General features: G+C 33.2%; 2 protein-coding genes and 1 long non-coding RNA gene across 8 annotated transcripts in view; 1 reads left to right on the top strand and 2 right to left on the bottom strand.

Moving 5' to 3' along the window:
- The window catches only part of LOC117115162 (neurexin-4-like), a 49,333-nt gene extending 39,813 nt beyond the window's left edge, over positions 1-9,520 (bottom strand). For both annotated transcript variants that reach the window (XM_033258861.1, XM_033258860.1), the window contains exon 1: positions 9,318-9,520. In XM_033258861.1, the coding sequence (XP_033114752.1) occupies positions 9,318-9,390 (73 nt within the window). In that variant the 5' untranslated portion in view covers positions 9,391-9,520. The remainder of the gene's footprint in view (positions 1-9,317) is intronic.
- Positions 9,521-9,604: 84 nt separating this feature from the next.
- LOC117115163 (thiamin pyrophosphokinase 1-like) lies at positions 9,605-16,444 on the top strand. Of its 5 annotated transcripts, none has more exons than XM_033258866.1 (7): positions 9,605-9,645; positions 10,913-11,048; positions 11,156-11,220; positions 12,345-12,417; positions 13,114-13,212; positions 14,293-14,439; positions 14,825-16,444. In XM_033258866.1, exons 3-7 carry the CDS (start codon positions 11,186-11,188, stop codon positions 15,065-15,067), a joined length of 597 nt encoding a protein of 198 aa, XP_033114757.1. In that variant the 5' UTR covers positions 9,605-9,645; positions 10,913-11,048; positions 11,156-11,185; the 3' UTR covers positions 15,068-16,444. The 5 variants fall into 5 exon arrangements, with proteins under 5 accessions (XP_033114757.1, XP_033114754.1, XP_033114753.1 ...); XM_033258864.1 differs by lacking the exon at positions 9,605-9,645 and adding an exon at positions 9,783-9,923; XM_033258865.1 differs by lacking the exon at positions 9,605-9,645 and adding an exon at positions 9,952-10,114.
- A 512-nt stretch (positions 16,445-16,956) lies between these two features.
- On the bottom strand, positions 16,957-18,001 carry LOC117115161. Its single transcript, XR_004446498.1, has 2 exons — positions 17,845-18,001; positions 16,957-17,248 (listed from the first exon to the last, which is right to left on the bottom strand). It is a non-coding gene; the product is annotated as an uncharacterized LOC117115161 (long non-coding RNA).
- Between the last annotated feature and the right edge of the window lie 201 nt (positions 18,002-18,202).

Raw genomic sequence — 18,202 nt, 5'->3', positions numbered from 1 at the left:
CCTTCACTATTACCATCCTCTCTATCAACCTGGTATTTATAAAAACAGAGTTTAAGTGATCAGTGAAAAACTGTTGTCTCTGATCATGAAAATTAACTAGATAAAATGCAGTGGTGGTCTGGAATTACCATTTTACCCCATTTTATTTGAACCTGAAAAATGCATTCAGCGACATTACACAATGCTTTTGACAGCCACTCCCACCTTTTCCAGCAGTGGACATACTGCTTCATTAGCTTCCAGCTGTGGTCCAACATGAACCTTTCACTGTTGCTACTCTACTCGCACAATACTACGGTATAGCAAAATCTATGCTGTAATTGAATAATAACCTATAAATTATGGCCTGTAAATGCAGCATCAAAGTTAACAAAAATCCCTTCCTGAACAAACAAAAAAAAAACCCTGAGGTATGCAAACAGCAAATTGTTGGCATTTATGGTAGCCTAACCTACTGTTGTGTCCTCATTTGCATAACAGTTAGATAGCTTTCAAAGTTAAAAGTACCTGTATTCATGGTTTAATCTTTGAACACATGTTCGTTTAACAACCAGTGCTGCTGTTGCTTTTATTGTTCAGAGAAAAGTGAATAATTATTTTTTTCAATCTCAATATTTTTACATGAAAAAGAAGATGTAAGGATCTCTCAATAATACCATTAAAATAAAAGATATTAGGTAATATTTTTGATAGAGTATTTTCCATTGGATCAAACCTATAAATCTACAATGAAATCAGTTTATACAGTATTAGCAATCACTAGTTTTTATGCTTTAAAATAGAAATATTTCAATTGATTGATTGATTGATTGATGTGCTCCTGGCATGGATTATACCGTAATAACAATATTAATTGTAGAAATATTAATATAAAACCAAGTAAAAGTATTAAAAACCTAACAAAATTAGGTAAATTTATTTTATTAGTCCATACAGTAGGAAAATATGTAAAAAAAAATCCAAAATGTAGTTTTTTATTTATGGAAGTGTACAATCACAAAACAGGAGGCATGTCAAATGGTTGTAACCATTCCTTTTTACACCTTTTCCCCCAGTTTTTGAATATTCAAAAATTTGTATCTAATCTGTTCCCAAGATTTTCGTCATATACCCTTTTTGTGTCTTAGAAAAATCATTTGTACAACATGTCATTAATTTTAAAAAAATACTGAGACTAATAATTTTTTTCATGTTGTAAATAATATAGGATTGATTTATACCTACCGTAAAGTAGTATGAACTATGATACCACATTAGAAAACTTAATACTTGACTATGTCATGATACATTACATGCCATTTAACTATTTTTGCCTGTAGCGGAATACCGGTATTTCCCTCTAAGAACCATACTGTAGATGGTGCAGACGTTTCAATATACAGGCATACTAAAATTACAGTATTGTATTCACCACAGACCCTACATATAATTATAAAGGTCTGTGATTTAACAATGAATTTTGGCAGATTAGTTAAACTTATAGTTGAATCTGCCTGTAATAAACTTTTATATCAAACAATAAAATGCACAGCACATCACAAGTGTGGACCTGAATTGAATTGAATTGTTAATACCTGCGACAAAGGAATATAGTGATCAATAGTTCAGCAGGTTGGTGATGTCAGTACACTGGAAGACAAGTTCATTCTATCAGTTACCTGCTAGAATACTATTCAATGAGTAAATACAAAAGGTATGCTCACTCTGAAAATAATATTTTCAGAGAAAAAATTTAATTTTTTATAGTTTTGATGTATTTTCTGAAACAGGGGTGCCAACTACTCTGACTGTATTTCCTGGTTTATAGGTTGCTTACAACAGGGCAGTGGCGGATCCAGAGGGGGTGAATAGGGTGGCTAGCCACCCTCCTTCTTTTACCGTGAAAAGAAAAATAATGGTCACTTGTCTTTTGTGTGTGCTTCTTATGTACTCTGATATGTATACACTTTCTATTATAAGCTTTCACAGGCCGCAAAAAAATCACTGTTGGGCCACATTTTGCCCACCTGTGGCTTAGAACAAGCCTATAAAACCACTTTAATCATTACAGTATTATTAATTAATATGTAATGCTACTACAGTATTCCATATAAGCTTCTACCTTCCCTCCACTTCAATTAATCATTCACCGAAAATAATGTGCATGTTTTATTTGCAAATAACAAGAACTGAAAGTCACCAGTAAGTTGAAGGAGCACCCCTCCTACCACCCAAAATATCATAGGATTCCCCCCACCAAAAAAATCATAGGATTTCATGGAATGACAAATATTTATTTTCATCCAAGTTGTTATGTGTATTTTATCCCAATAATACAGTAGGCGCCTGCTTCCCAGATCATACTTGAACAGAGCTGACATCAGTTCAAGGTGAGATACTGTACTTCAGTTTTATTTTATTTATTTTTTTATTCCTTTCAGCCAGAACCACAAAAAAACAAAATCCAAAAAGAAAGAGGATGGCTGAGGAGAGGCAAAAGCGGTACAAACTACTATCACCGGATATGGTGTGCCCCTCCAGCTCCAAATTCAATATTATTAACTAATATAAATATTAATTTTATCAAAAATATATAAATATTAAAATATATAAATAAAATAAAAATTAAACACAGTTGGAGGAAAAACAATTAACAATCCCATGAACGAAATTGTCTAAAATAATGTTTAATTTTCCCTTTGAAAGTGCCCTAGCTGTCACAAACAAAAGAATCTTTAATATCAATAGGTAAATTATTCCATATTCTCATGAAACGGCCAGGAATGCTGTGTGTGAGTTCCTACTATACATTCTGTTGATAAGTACAAGTACTTTGATAACACTACAAAAAGGTCCATTGTACCAACATTTAGCAAGATTTTTTTTCATTTATTTTTTGGCATAGCTAGGAGCCTACTTTGTAGGCTTAAGCTGGGCATTCACTGCATCGCACGACCGTCGCATGACGAATCCATCTGCTTCCAGCAAGCGATAGACGATGTAATTGTCAGTGGCAATCTGAACGGATCCTCATTAAAAAAGCAATCCATTGGTTTCACGCCGTCGCATGCATTTCGTCATCGCGTCACCGTAGCGCGCAGTGTGTGAGTACCTGCCTTTAGGCCTACAGTAAAGATTTCAAAAACTGCATTATTATTATCATATTTACAGTATAACAGTTTATTTTCTAAAAACAACCAAATTAAACATGTAGGCCTACTACTGTATACTACCGATCGAATCGTCCATGACTTCTGTCAACAAGCACATGTGAGGGAAGCAAATTTTTTTGCTGCAGGTATGTTTAGCCTATTGCACAATGCAAGGTCTTAGGCACTACGCAACTTACGTGCAGAAATAAAACACACTTGTAATGTTGGTGGCGCACTTGTTCCCGGTGCTCAAGATGAAAAAAAAAAAAACGATTATCAGAATTTTTATAGCCTATTTTCATAATTTTTTTCAAAAAAAAAAAAAAAGAGAGGTGGCTAGAAAATCAGGGTCGGGCAGTGACGCTAAACAAGTATATTTTTTTTTTGGCCTTAAATTACCTACTGTAGTAATAAAAATAAATTACATACAGTAGATTCTTTTCAGTGCAAATCTGCCACCTCATTTTTCATTAGTTGTTTTCCCAGATGTATTTAGTACAATAACTTTTTTTTTTCCTAATATTCTAACTATAATAATTATATTTTTTGCAGTTGTCAATACTGTAGTTCATAGTCAGAGGAATTTGGCTATTGTGTCCAATTCAACAGTTAGCAATGTGAACAGGTGTGTTTGAGTCACAAACATCCTAGCCATCAATCATCAACTACAGTAATAATAAATCCAAAATGTCATTTAATAAAATAGCCCTACATTATGGAGTTTTTAAAATTTTCCAGACTACTAGAAAAGCTGGTATGAAAGGTGTTTGTTTTTTTTAATCTACCGTATATCCATTATAAAAGGCAAAATAAAAGTGACAGTTCATTCAATTGCAAATGATGAAATATTCACTCGCTATTAACAAAATGAGCAATTGTATGTCACAGTACGTACTGTACAGTATTTAAGGGGCAGTAAATTTCTAGCCAAAGAGAAATCCATAATTTTTACCTCAGAAGTCAAAAAATGTGTTTTTCATTTTATTTCTTTTTTTCTTAATTAATAATTAGTATTTTTCAGCCATCAGTTGTACGTAAGTAAGCCTATTCTATGAAGTGACAGTCTGTCAGGCCACTGCTGGCCGATGGCCTCCTCAAACTCCATTCTGGTCTATTCTTTGCCAGATTTGCCCAGTTTTACTCAAAGCTCTTTCTCTAAAAGATCATGCCCATCTCCTTTTGATTTGTACTTTAATGAACTTAAAATAAATATAGTAATTATCACTGTAATTTGTAACTCTGTGTAACTGTAACTGCTGAGCCTTAACTATTAAATCCTTGTGACACCACTCACTGCTTGACTTTATTAGCAATGAATCTTTGATTAATAAAGATTAATAAAAACACTTGATTTACTTTTTGTTGAATTTCTATGAATTTGTTACTTTTTTTCCAACGGCAATTATTGGATGGTGGTTAACAGCTTACAGTTCAGAAGTGCTCCCTCACTACCTAAACTACAGAATACCTAATGCATAATCACCAACAAGAAATTTGTATACACACAGTAGGCCTGCCGGGCACAATGTACTACTGTATTCTAATCATAACCAGGATGTATACATTTCAGTAATAGAAGGATGAAGATGTGCTACAATCTAATTATCACATGAACTGCTGTAGAGAATAGCTTTCAAGCCATTTTAAAATGTTATTGCATTGCTTAACACATGGACTGTAAGACCATTTTTACTTTTACTTTTTTGAAATTCTATCTAGAGTCAAAATGGTGTCTAATAAATTGGAGGGAAAATATTAAGGGACAAGTAAACTCGTCGCCGGCACTGTGATAGAATTTGCTATTGTCTCTGCCAAGTGCTAGAATGTTACCCGATTTTGACAAGTATAGAAGTCCCTAGCACCCTCAGCAAAATCCTGTGGCAGCCAACGTGTGAAAGACTGTACAAACTGTACCTTGGGGACAATATTAAACATAACAGAATTTGTGACAACTAAATGTCTGACTGGATTTGCCACCATTATTGGAATAATTTATATTTAAGTATTAAAATTTCTGTAAAATTTATGCCCTGTGGTGTTTTATAATTGAACTGTGAAAATACTGTAGTAAAACTCTTGCACATTCAATCAGAAATCTGGTAGTAGGCTAATTATCTGTGATCATTTTATACTACTGTACCATACCAAAAGTATAGATTTTTAATAAACTTTTACGTTTAATATTTTTGAATTTTATTTCCAGCAGAGGGGAGAGCACTTGTTGGGATTTGTTTGGCTTCCTTCTCTCCTGTTGCGCATATTAAACAATTGATGGGCTTACAGTAAACTTTCTCACTCCTTTAAAGTACTGTAGGCCTAAGCCCCTACAGTAGTTAAATCAAATAAAATTTATTCAAAACCTCCAAACAAGGAGACGATAAAACATATCGTACAGTACATACATTAAAAATACATTAATTAATTTAAATAATGAAAACACTATATGAAATTTAAGAGAAGTGTCCCGCATAAGTGACCAATACATCAACATGAGGTACGCCATCGGCGTTTGACAGTGTTTAACCAAAACGACTTCAGCAGTAGTACTGTAGGCCTATGGACGGTACACCATTTCAAACTATTGTAGGACTTTCATGTACATTTCAATCAAGGACTTTTTTTTTGGAAGTAGATATATTTATGTAACCGAAAACAAATCAGTAAACGATATTACATGAAATAAATAACGCATGCGCAGTTATACTTTAATAAACTTACAATCGTTCACTCAAAATTAGCATCAGCCCAAGATGCGGTACTGTACCCAAGCTTACCACGGCACTGATTTAATTATAATATTGTTTTTATTAAAAGTAATTTAATTTCCTACAATAGTATAGGCCTATAAATTATTAAATCATTGTGTTAACTTTTAAAAAGTGATATGAGCTGGAAGTGTGTGTTCTTTTCATTTTACTTGCATAATTTGTTAAATGAACACAACACACTTTACAATTACAATACTAGGCCTACGCCAAAACAATGGGGTTCCAGCTAAAAAAAGAAAACCAAAACGATATTCTTCTAGGCCTGTACAGTAAGCCTGTATTGTTGTATGAGAGTCAGTCATCACAAAGTAAAAACTGTAACTGTAACATTTAATGTTTTCATTCAAACACATTTACTAATGTGGTCACTAACAAAAACAAATATTTTTAATGTTTTATTCAAACACTAATAATAATAAAAACAACATCTGGCAGTTAATTTGAATGAAGCCGGAAACGGCAATTTCCAGTTCTAGACCGAACGGGTGCTAAACGCGGACTGCCTGCTGATATCCACTGATAATCAAAAGCTGAGTGTTTGCAGGAGCAAAACTGACCTATTTGCACATGCGTTAGCAGCAGGCAGCAATTTTTATCTTAATCCTTTTTTCATTGCTCTTTAATTGTTTCGGAATGCACCAGAAGTAAAAGTTTGTTTACATTTTACAAGTGGTCTCTACTCCTTTCAGTTTATTTCCAAAAACAAAACTGAAAAGCTCGATAAAATAAATTATTCAACATGGAGGGCTAGCCTAGAATCCAGATTGTTACCTTATTACGTTCGCCGCATGCATACGCGAAAGTGGTGCCATTGCTCATTCGCTTGAAAATGGTAGTAATTTGCAGTTTTTAAACTACCAACTGTCAAACAAATGAAAGTTTATTCGTTGTTTACACACAAAATGTACATCTACGATTTATTGGGAATTTGCAATATAGGCATGCTTTATGAAGTTCATATACTGTATTGTTGAGCTTCTTCGATCATTTCATTACTTTCATTAATTTTGAGACACCAACATCATGCAGTGGACCAACACCAATGTCCGTTTTTTAATTAAAGCATGGGGTGAAGAACCTTGGGTTTTAAGTCTGAGGTTAATGGTTTTTTTGAAAGCTGAGTTCTGCACGAGCGGGTAGATCACCCGCGGATACGATACCGGTAAGAACCATATGTACTGCAAGTCTTTCCTGTTCTCGCCTGTACACGCCCCATATGGAATACATGGAATACAGTAAACAGCCTTGCTCGTATGTTGTGGTCATGATAATACATAATAAATTATAATACAAATAGGCATACTTATAGCTCATTATCGAAATGATTCAATAATCTATTTAATGAATGAACTACTGTACTACTGTAGCAAATTGAATTACGTTCAATAAGAACGGTAAAATTATAATTAAATACCTATTTACGAACGTCAAACCTCCCTGTCCTAAACTGTTCACAAAAATTCATTCAACCAATTCAGGGATTCCTCAGGTGTGTTGCTTTGCCGTTGATTCAATCGTGTGTTGTACAATACAGTAATGGTTTTTAAATAGTAGAAACTCTTCTCCCATACAAAAATTGTTTGGCCAAGCTAATGTAATTTAACATAAAAATAAACATACACGTTTTGGGAATTACTTTATATTTGCATACACCATAGACTTATGGCAACCTGCCAACAAAAGGGCCTTAGCAAATCAGTGTTGTGATGAGCTTGGGCACCACGGTGTGTGCCGACGCTAATTTCGTGTGCTGAATGTTGAGCTCAACGTACATTTAACCAGAAGCATGACTGTGCATGTGTTATTTACTCCACGTAAATATATCATTTACTGATTTGTTTACGGTCACGTATTATCCACTTCCTTTTTTTAATTTTAACTGTCCATATTGTTTTAATCAACATTGCACTTGCAGTCATCTTAAACCTAGGCTAGGGCTAAGCCTCCTATCTACCTAGGGCTTAGGCCAGTAAGGTCTAAACTTGATAAATAGGTAGGTAGGCAAGAAGGATTTGCTAGGGGCCTAAAACTGTAGGCTACAGTATGCCTCAACAGGTATGATGTAGTCTTAGGCATTAATAAATTGTATGTTGTAGGCCCTATAATTCACATGGACGGGGAAATGAAAATCAATTATTACTTATAAAGACATTCACTAAAAAAGTGAGTGGTTCATACGGTAGCAGGTCAAAACGGCAATAAACCAAAACGGCAATGACCAAAATGGCAATGAACCAAAAAACCAATGACAAGTACCAAAACGGCAATAGGCATAAACCAAAACGACAAAGGAGCAAAATCTTAAACCTAGGCTAGCCGCATAATTTTCTGAATCATTTTGAAATTGTCCCAACAGGCAAATCGAATATTGCCATGGACTCTCTTTCCCACTTTTAATATTTATTACACATTTATGAAGAATTATTTAGATGCTTCATTTTGTCTATATTTTGAAGTTTTATTTATTATAATTATTATTATTATTATTATTTCGCATTTTTTTACTTTATGACATAAATTGTTTAGCCTGATTTTGTCTGTATTTGAAAGTTTTATTTATTTAAATGTTTACTGCTTTTATATTGTTTCCCCCAATCTTTTTATTATTGAATTTGTATGTATGTATGTATTATTATTTTTGTTGTTGTTTGTTGTTGTCATCGTTCTTACACGTTTTTTTTACTTCTATAACAATTTAGCCTCATTTTGTCTGTATTTTAAAGTTATATATATTTAAATGTTTATATTGTTCCACAAATCTTTGATTATTGAATTTGTACTTTGTAGCGTTATGGTAGTGTTATGCTACAACATTTTACCGTATTTAATCGTGTACACTTTCATGTTTATAATTTGTTGCCGTTTTGGTTTATTGCTGTTTTGACTTAGGCCTAGGCCTATTGCCGTTTCGGTTTTAACTTATTGCTGCTTTGGTCAATTGCCGTTCTGGTCAAAAACTAAAAAATGTTGCCGTTTTGACCAGAAAGCGTTCATAAAAATAGCCTATGCCTAGCCTCCCCCTTAGCCCCTACCTAACTCTAGCTAGGCTAGGCCTCTAGTAGTGACGTCTAGTAGGGCCTAAATAGTAAATAGGCCTACTTAAACTTAAAAGAAAAAACGCGAAAAAAAAAATGCCATCACCAGCTTTTTATAGGAAACATTAATGTGCGGAATAGGTGCCACCCTTGGGATCAACACTTCCGTATGTCAATGTACATTTGTTTAGGTATTTCTTGAATTCCACCTGTTACCTGTTGTTTGTAGGCTTAGCCTAGATCAAGGGTGTTTTCCGTTGAGTGGATCGCTCTCCGCCGCCGAGCGGAAACCGGAGGCATGCAGCTTACTTCATCACTCCTTCCTTCATCAGTATACATTAAAACTCATCGGGAAAACAATCAATAACTTGAATGATACTTACTATCTGCTTCCGATTTCCTAACGAGTAAACATACAGAAAAAATATGTAGAAGTTTGATCCACGATAGTTTCATTTTCGTAATCTTGCCACTACCGCAGTGGCGAAAGAGACACTTGCGTTCACACTCTTTGCCGTGCTATTGTTTATTTTACAAACGATTCTCCGTTTGTGTTGTGGTACGGTGAGTTGTGCACCAAAAATAAACCAATCAATTAACAGTACGATGTATGTTTGATAGTCCTCATTTCCAAACGCCAAATCAACACTATCGAGAAATAGATGGCGCTATATTGAATATCGACTGAGTTATGAATAACCACATGTTCGTGTACGCCTTTAGTTATTATGATATTATAAAATTCATAATGTTGCTATTTTTTACCATGCATATCATTATCAAGTAGGACAAGTGTGTATATGTGTCTTACTGTGATATTTCTATCACAGTAAGACTGTTTTTACCCTAAAATGAGTTCCAGTCTAATACATGCAGCAAAGACATTGAGGCCTCTGAATTGTTTAGAAGTCGCAGGATGTAAGTGTGAGGCCTAACTAAGATCGCAATGCAGTGGTGGTGGAAGGCTTCGATTTTGTACTGAACCACAGGTTGGGGCTAGCAGCTAGGCATACAGTTCGCCCTCCAATTCGATACCACCTTTGGGTGATAATTTGGAGTGGTCTCGTGGTTGGTCTCCAATCAGAAGGCTTCTTTTGTGTTAACAGGTGGAAGATTGTTATTTGGGTCTTTGGAAAAGGTCAAGAGAGGGTCTCTAATTGGAGGGTGCACTGAACCGCATGTGAGCCCAGTTGGTAGTTAATTTTAAGGCCTATCAATTTTTTTATGTGTGGTAATGGCTTATTGAGGGGCTTTTTGGTATTAATATTTTTTTCATCAAACATCAGCAAAATGTAAATTTTATTTACAAAACTTAATTTTATTTGTTCAGTTACTAAAACAAACAGATCAAGATATGCTTTTGTTGCAAATGCCATTGATATTAATGTTAATCATCAGCGATAATAATGATGTGCAACAACAATAATAATATTTCAAAATAATAATAATAATGATAATAAAATTATGATGATGGCAGTCATAATAATAATAATAAACAGTTTTAAGGAATTTTTTTTTATCTTTTTTAATACTGTTTATAATAATTTATTTTTTTTTGTATAAAAGATTTTATACAGGGGTCTTAACTGTCTGTACTGTGCAGTGTTTTATTATGTATCTTCTGTTTTATATTATATTTTTTGGATGTGTGCAAATGCAATTGATTAACTTACATATATAATTTTTAATTATTACCATTTACTAATTATATTTGTCAGTCTTTAAGAAGAATTTCTGTTATTTTATGATGGACAAATAAAGCAATTCTGTAAATATATTATACTTTAACATATGAAGTGTATATATGTTTATGTGACCGACAACTGGCAAGTTTATTAAAAGTATGTTATGTTATGTATATGTCGTAAATATATCATATGAGTTCACATATTAGGTATATCCACTTCCTAATATTAACATAGGTCATGATGGAATTTGATTCAAACAAAGCATTTTTTTTCTGTATCCTCTTGTATAGTCGGAAGATATGCTCTAATTTTTCTCAACCAACCCACGAAGGTCGATATTCTTAAAAGACTTTGGAAGAAAGCTGTTTTCAGAGCTTCTGTTGATGGTGCTACAAATCAAATTTTTCTGGATGCAGAAATTCAAAAGTAAATAATTGATTGGCATTTGACTCAAACCCAGTGTTTTTTAATTTTTTTTATTTTTTCATGTATATTAAGAAGATACTTTCTTTTATTGTATCATTTTTTTTCAGTTTAAATCAAGGCTGTAAATAGAATTATGTATGTGTTCTGAGTTTAAACTCAACATTGCTGTAAGGTGAGACTTTTTATACCTTGTTTAGTGAATGCGCCGACTGCAAACATTGATGTTTTAGAATAAAATTAAAATTTAATTTTTGGCTAATTAGTGCACCAGCCCCTAAGAAAAAGTTGAAATTTCAGAAAAGAAATAAAAGTTTTTCTTTATTTTAATATGCTCTCCACTGCCTTGAAATCTCTAAAGGTAAGATATGTATATTTCTTCCTCTGTATATAAAATTGAAACATTTAACCATCCTATTTTACATTCACCAATAAAATTTTATTTTTATTTTTTCCTCTGTCTGGATGATTTTGGCAAAACTATTTGCTAAATAAGAAAACAAAATTTAATTTTTATTTTTATTCTGCCCTCCTCCAATAATATTTTAAGAAAATAAATACGCGAAACAAGGAATAAAACAAGTCTCACCTAATAGGCCTACTGTAATATATTCAATGTTCTTTTTTAAATAATGTCTCAGCAGCAAGAATTAGCAGCTGAGCAAAGAGTGGATGAGCTCCTTGGAGTCGAGAGCCAATCAATTGTGCTTCATCTGACTTCAAAGTACAGTACTAATTAGTTATTTAGAGCTATAAATTTTCAAACGGATACAAACTCCAAAGAATGTGATCATGCATTAATATTTATTTTTATCAAGGGACCCTGATTTAAAGTTACTTCATTTTTCCAATTTATTTTTGGTATTATTTTTTTATATACCAACTATGGTGAATTATTTAATTGTTTGTTTTATTTAATGTTTTATTAATATTGAATATTATTAACAATTCTTTCCAATGAGGTTTAACTGAATTTATATTAATCAACAATGGTGTACTTACTATATTTCTTTTATTTGTTTTACTATAAACTATTTTAGGTTTCTTAATTATGCTATATATTACAGTATTATTAATGATTTTATCTGTTGTTTAGTTTATTGTTATATTGCTATACCCAAGACCTCTCAGTTGTTGATTACCGCCTTGTATTGTAGTTAAAAAAAATTTTTGTTTAATTATTTAAAATTTCTTTAAAATATGCAATACCAATCTGTCCAATACATAGTGATGAACTTCAAGTACTGTTTTTTCATTTAATGTTTGTGATGAAGTTTTGTTAAATATTGGTTCTTTCAGTTTGGTTCCAGATTTGGTATCTGGTGACTTTGACTCAATTTCCACTGATGTTCTACAGCATTGCAGAGATATTGTAAGTTTATTTTTATAGAGTGATCACTGGTATTCCTATAAAAGTATATTGAGCTCCAGTACATTCCCCCTGTAACTGTTGAAGTGGTGAGGGTGCTTTGAAACCATAACAGCAGTGACCAAATGACACTAATCAAATGGCAATAGACCATCAGCAAAGGGATGTAACTACAACTTAAGTGAGAAATATTTTTTCAGGAGGCACAGACTAGCAAAATGGTTTATTATTGTTTGTTATTAACATTTTTAGAAGCCCTGGCTTTAGTGGATGTCAGCCTATTCAGAAGTTTATGAATCCATTCAAGTACAAGTCTCTTGTCTTGTCTGTTACTTTACAAAACTCCTCTGATGTGGCTAAAGACCACTATTTGGATCTGGGTATCCATGGTCTTTAGCAGCTTTGGTCTCTAATTAGAATAACAAAGATAAAAGACATTTGTTAATATGAGACCACAGAAAAGTGGTCTTTAATTGGAGGTGGTCTTTAATTAGAGGGACACCTGTATATAATTTCTAATAGTAGGCCTGGCGATAGTGATAGATATTTTTCTTATAAGCCTTTTGACAAATTAAAATTTTATCCCTGTAGTTCACAAAGGATTAAGAATTATATTACAAATATAGTAGGAGAACCCAGTATTTCTAAAATTTAACTCTTAAACGATGTAGAAACTTGATATTTCATTATTACTTTCAGGGATGTAAAGTTGTAACAACTGAAGACCAGAATGAAACAGATTTCACCAAATGCTTACGTCTTGTATCACAGCAACTTCAGGAATGCAATAATAATAAGGTAATGTTGATCCTCCTCAAGCTATGGCAAAACTACTGCTGGTTGTTGTCAAATGGGTGAAGCTCGGTTTCCATACAATTGCTCACCCTATGGGCGACAGTCGCCGCCAGTTGTCTGGTGGGTTGAACCTGGTTCAACTTTGCCGATTGCGTTGCAGACGAATTGGGGTGCCAGTTAGCAATGTACCCTGATTTGTCTGCATATGCTTGGATTTCAGAACATTTCATGCTAGGCTTGAATGAGTTGGTACAGTGGAGACACTGCTCTCTTCAAACTACTGTTATCAGTGCAATTTGAAACTTACTATGGTGGACCAGATTCCTCTCAGAACTAGCTTGTGTGCACTTTGAAGTACCCAGAGATTCTTTCGAGAAGGGATTGTCCCAGTGCTTTAACACCCCAGCACCATATTTGCCTCTAGAAAGGCTCCACCGGGAAAAAGTCTGGGATTTCATGGATTATCTTCATATATCGCATATGAAAGAGAACAAGCAATTCTTTGTTCAGCAAATGTATAGCAATATTTTCCCTTGTTTTACGAACTTATAATTCCAGTATTTTTAAAGATCATCTGAGGTTGGCGGAAAAAAATATAAACAAAGTTGTTTTTTTTTTGTTTACTAAATAGTTTAGCCAGAAACATCCAGATGGAGAAGAAAATAAAATTTCATTGTAGAATATTAACAGTGTAGTAATGGGATGGTTAAATGCTTCAAATTTATGTACTTAGGAAAAAATATACGGTACATATCTTAATTTGGAGATTTCAAGGCAGTGGCAGACATAATAAAAATAAAGAAAAACTTCAGTTTTTTCTAAAATTTCCATTTTTTCGTGGCAGTAGGTGCGCTAATTCATCAAAAATTAAATTGTATTTTTATTCAAAATCATTGATATTGGAGAGGCGGGTTTGCAAAACAAAGTGTAAAGTAAGTCTTGGCTAATGTAACATTACAGTACAGTATTGGCTTTATGAGACTGATGGGGTGAAAGTGCTACTCTTATCAGAAGATTTCAAGCATACACAGTTATTCAACATGTTGCTACAACTCGCTTTTAATGCTCTTTTTCTTGCTACAGGTTGACTACATAGTAGCATTGGGTGGGCTTGGAGGCCGCCTAGATCACACCTTGGCTAGTGTGAATACGCTCTACAAAGCAGCAAAACTCAGCTCAGCACAAGTATACCTCATTGGAGAGGAATCTCTTGCCTTGCTTCTTACTCCGGTAGGTACTCTTAGAATCCTTTTAATTTCGCTATCATGGGTGAGTCAGTTATTTCAAAAACAATTGGAAAGTTTATCGGGCAATAGGTTTTATTATTAATAAAGATTTAGACAATTAAAAATGTGGGGGGGGGGGGGGAAACATTGTTTATAGGGTACAGGATCTACTTTTTGTATAACTAATAATATCCTGCAATTAATGTTGTCCATTAATGTGTTGTTATCTCAAGAAGCATTGTATAATTGCATCTTTGTATTACAGTATAACAATAATAATTTTATTGATATAGATAACCTGACATAAAAGAAGTATCTTTTTTGTAATCGAATGAAGGAGGTTTAATGCTTCTGAAGATTCATTAATTTTAGTTACACTGTCTTTACAGGGTAAGTACATAATTGAAGCAAACACTGGATTTGAGGCTGATTGGTGTGGTTTAGTCCCTGTGGGCCAACCCTGTCTGAATGTTACTACAACTGGTCTGAAGTGGAACCTGACTAATCAGAAACTAGAATTTGGCAGTTTGATCAGCACATCTAATACATACGCTGATGATCAAAGGATTGTGACTGTTGAAACTGACCAGCCATTGTTATGGACAATGGGGATAAAGATGACTTTACTGTAGTTTTTGAAGTGATAACGCAAAAAAATTGGCAAGCGTCCAAATCAAGGGATCACCTAGTGGTTCCTGTGAAATGCCTTACTGACCAAGATATTTTAGCATATTATTTTAAGATAGTAAAAATAGTGCTTTTAGACCACAATATTAATGAAATACATTGTTGGTAGTCTAACAGTAGGTTGAATGTTTATCCAAAGCGTAAAATTGCCACCTTAACCCTCACTGTATCTGTGTAATTTCAGTCTGGGAACAATACAGAGGCATATCAATGGGCCCCTAAAAAATGGTTCTCGCCACTGAAATTCACTGTTAAAAAATTGCACTTGTTAAATAACGATTTTAAATCAAGACACAGTATGGCAATTTATACACACACAGGCAGTGTCTGCGAAAAAGAAAATTTAGTCAAAAAGTAACCAACCAATAACATCACTTTCAAGTTAGACCCCTCATATTTTGATCATGCTCCTCTACCAGCCTTCCTCCATGTTAATACCTCTAAATATGCCACTGAAACATTAAACATTTTATTTAGGGTTTTAAAGTTGACGAAGCTTAGAGTTTTCATGACTGCAATTTTATGTACTCGTTCAGAATACAGGGGCACAATTTGTTTGCTATTGTATCTACCATTTGGATTAGCATAGTCTCAGGTTGACTGGTATTTATGTTTTTAGTATCATTACTGATCAAGTAATACTAGAATCTAGCCTTGATTGTATTATGTATGCATTTTTTTTGTATCACAAAGTATTAATAATAATAAATGCTGTATTTATATAAAAATTTAGTTTAGTGTGAATTGCATTAACCCTCAAATTTCAAAGTTTCAAGCATTAATAAAAAAAAAAGAAAAACACTAAAATGTGATGAGGCCAAAAAAGCATGGATATTTGAGTATTAGGGTTCTTGCCAACATCACTCATTCCAGGTACTATATTATGTTATGTAAATAGACAGAGATAAAATTGCTGTAAGTTTTTTTAATTGGAGCCTTGGGAACTTGGATTTTTAAAAAAAGAAGCTTCGATTGAGTTTGGGCAACAGAAATTTTTTTTTTTTTGGGCTCATGGAGTTTACTTGTAACAATATTTTGACACCACAACAACTTGGGTCTTTTATCCTTTATTAACACTCAAAATATTTTACTTTGCTTAAGCTGGGCACATGTTAAAGCCTTGTCTAGACTATCAAACTGCATATGACATGCCTAAATAAAGTATGACTATATATGGGCATACAACAGTTTTTGTCAAAGAAAATTTGATAGTATGGACAGCACTTAACACATTTTTGTCAGAATCAATGAATGACTTGATCAAATAGAGTATCATCAAGCATACAACAGAAAAAATGACTATTAATAAGACATGCCTAAATGCACATAAACATTACTACCTGTACTGCTATCAAAGAGTAATTAAACATATGAGGCATGTCGTGGCGAAATGGTTAAGTTGTCACACAGGCCAGTATTGAGTAAATGAGCTATAAAATATGGGAGCTCAAAAAATTGCCTAAAAATCCATATTTGTTTTTTCACTCTAGATCAACGGTTTATTTTCCCAAAGTATTAGTTCTGGAAGTGGTCAACAAATCGTTTATTTAATGTTATTTAGATAGTTAATTCTATTAAACAATGTATGCACAAATAACTTTGGAAGGCAATTACTCAAAATCATGTTTATCTTGACTCTTAAGAGTGCTGTACTTTCGCTTTCCAATAACTTAGGCTTGAAATGTCCAATTTCAATGAATGACCCCTCATTTTAAAGATCACATACTCAGGTATCTGAAAACACCAATAACTTGAATTTCAATTTTTGCTACAACTTAGCCATTTTGCCACAACATGCCTCATATGCACAAATTTATGGTTTATGGTAGTGAAATTATATGAATGAGATTTTGCTATATTGGCCTTTGAGATTACTAGTACTTTTTAATGAAAAATGAAACAAAACATTAGTATTGTTATGTACAATTCACAGTGAAATCTATATCAGAAACAGATTTCATCTGAACTACAACTAACAGGATGACTGGGTTCATATTGTAGAAACCGTTCCATTTTCAAAGAAGCTGATTTGGTAATGGAGTGACTCAACGTTGTGTGTATTCCTTGCATTAAATGTTGTTACAGTAGTAGTCGGTTGCGAATTTATCCAGGTGTATCAAGCACCACTGCAGAAGAGAAAATAAAATTAACCTATGAAATAACGAGTAACGATAATAGTACAGGTACATAATATCTATTGTACAAGAAGCATCAATTTTGATATGACATGAAAAGGAAACCATAATATAATTATAATCCAATAACTTCATTGAGCGTCAAGTGTATTATATACCGTGTATAAGACGACCCCACGTATAAGATGCCCCCAAGTTTGAGATAATTGCAGGACGATTTTTGTATGTCCGGCGTATAACACCACCCCATTTCATGGTCAGAATTCCTACTTTTTCCTGCTTTTTATGGTCCTGATAAAAACAGAAAAATTGTTCATCAAATCTTATTGATTGTACAGTATTTAAAATTATATTTAAATAATTAAAACTAACATTTAATAACTTCATTGCAGTAGTAAATTGTGTGTTACTGATGATCCACACAGAAGACAAACATGATTTTAAAAATCTTAAAATTTGTATGTCGTGCGTTTAAGACGACCTCCGTTTTTTTGGTCGTAATTTGTTATTTTATGCCCCGTCTTTGCAAAAAGCTAAACTGAAAATGGAAGAACTTTTTTTCAAGTAAAAAAAGGTATATAACTTACACAATGATGTTGTTTATTGGAATATGGATAAGTTTAACAAAGAAGCCAATGAAGCCCATGATAGCAAATCCAATTGCTGTTGCCATAGCGATCTTTTGAAATTCTGTAAATAAAGGATTTTACATTGTCATGAAAAACTTAGCATACAAGTTAAGACAAACATATGGTTGAATTACCCAACTGTAATTTGTAATTTTTGTAATTTGTAGCCTATTTTATTTTACCAAATAATTACTTACAGTATAACTATACTGTTTTGTAATGGCGCAGATATATATATATATATATATGTATATATATACATATACATATATATATACATAGCTTGATAAAGACTTATAGTCGAAAGTACTCGCTA

The sequence above is a fragment of the Anneissia japonica genome, unplaced genomic scaffold, assembly GCF_011630105.1.
Source record: "Anneissia japonica isolate Jap-2015-1 unplaced genomic scaffold, ASM1163010v1 scaffold6997_len847652_cov182, whole genome shotgun sequence".
Classification (NCBI taxonomy): Eukaryota; Metazoa; Echinodermata; class Crinoidea; order Comatulida; family Comatulidae; genus Anneissia; species Anneissia japonica.
This window is presented reverse-complemented; position numbering and strand designations above follow the sequence as displayed.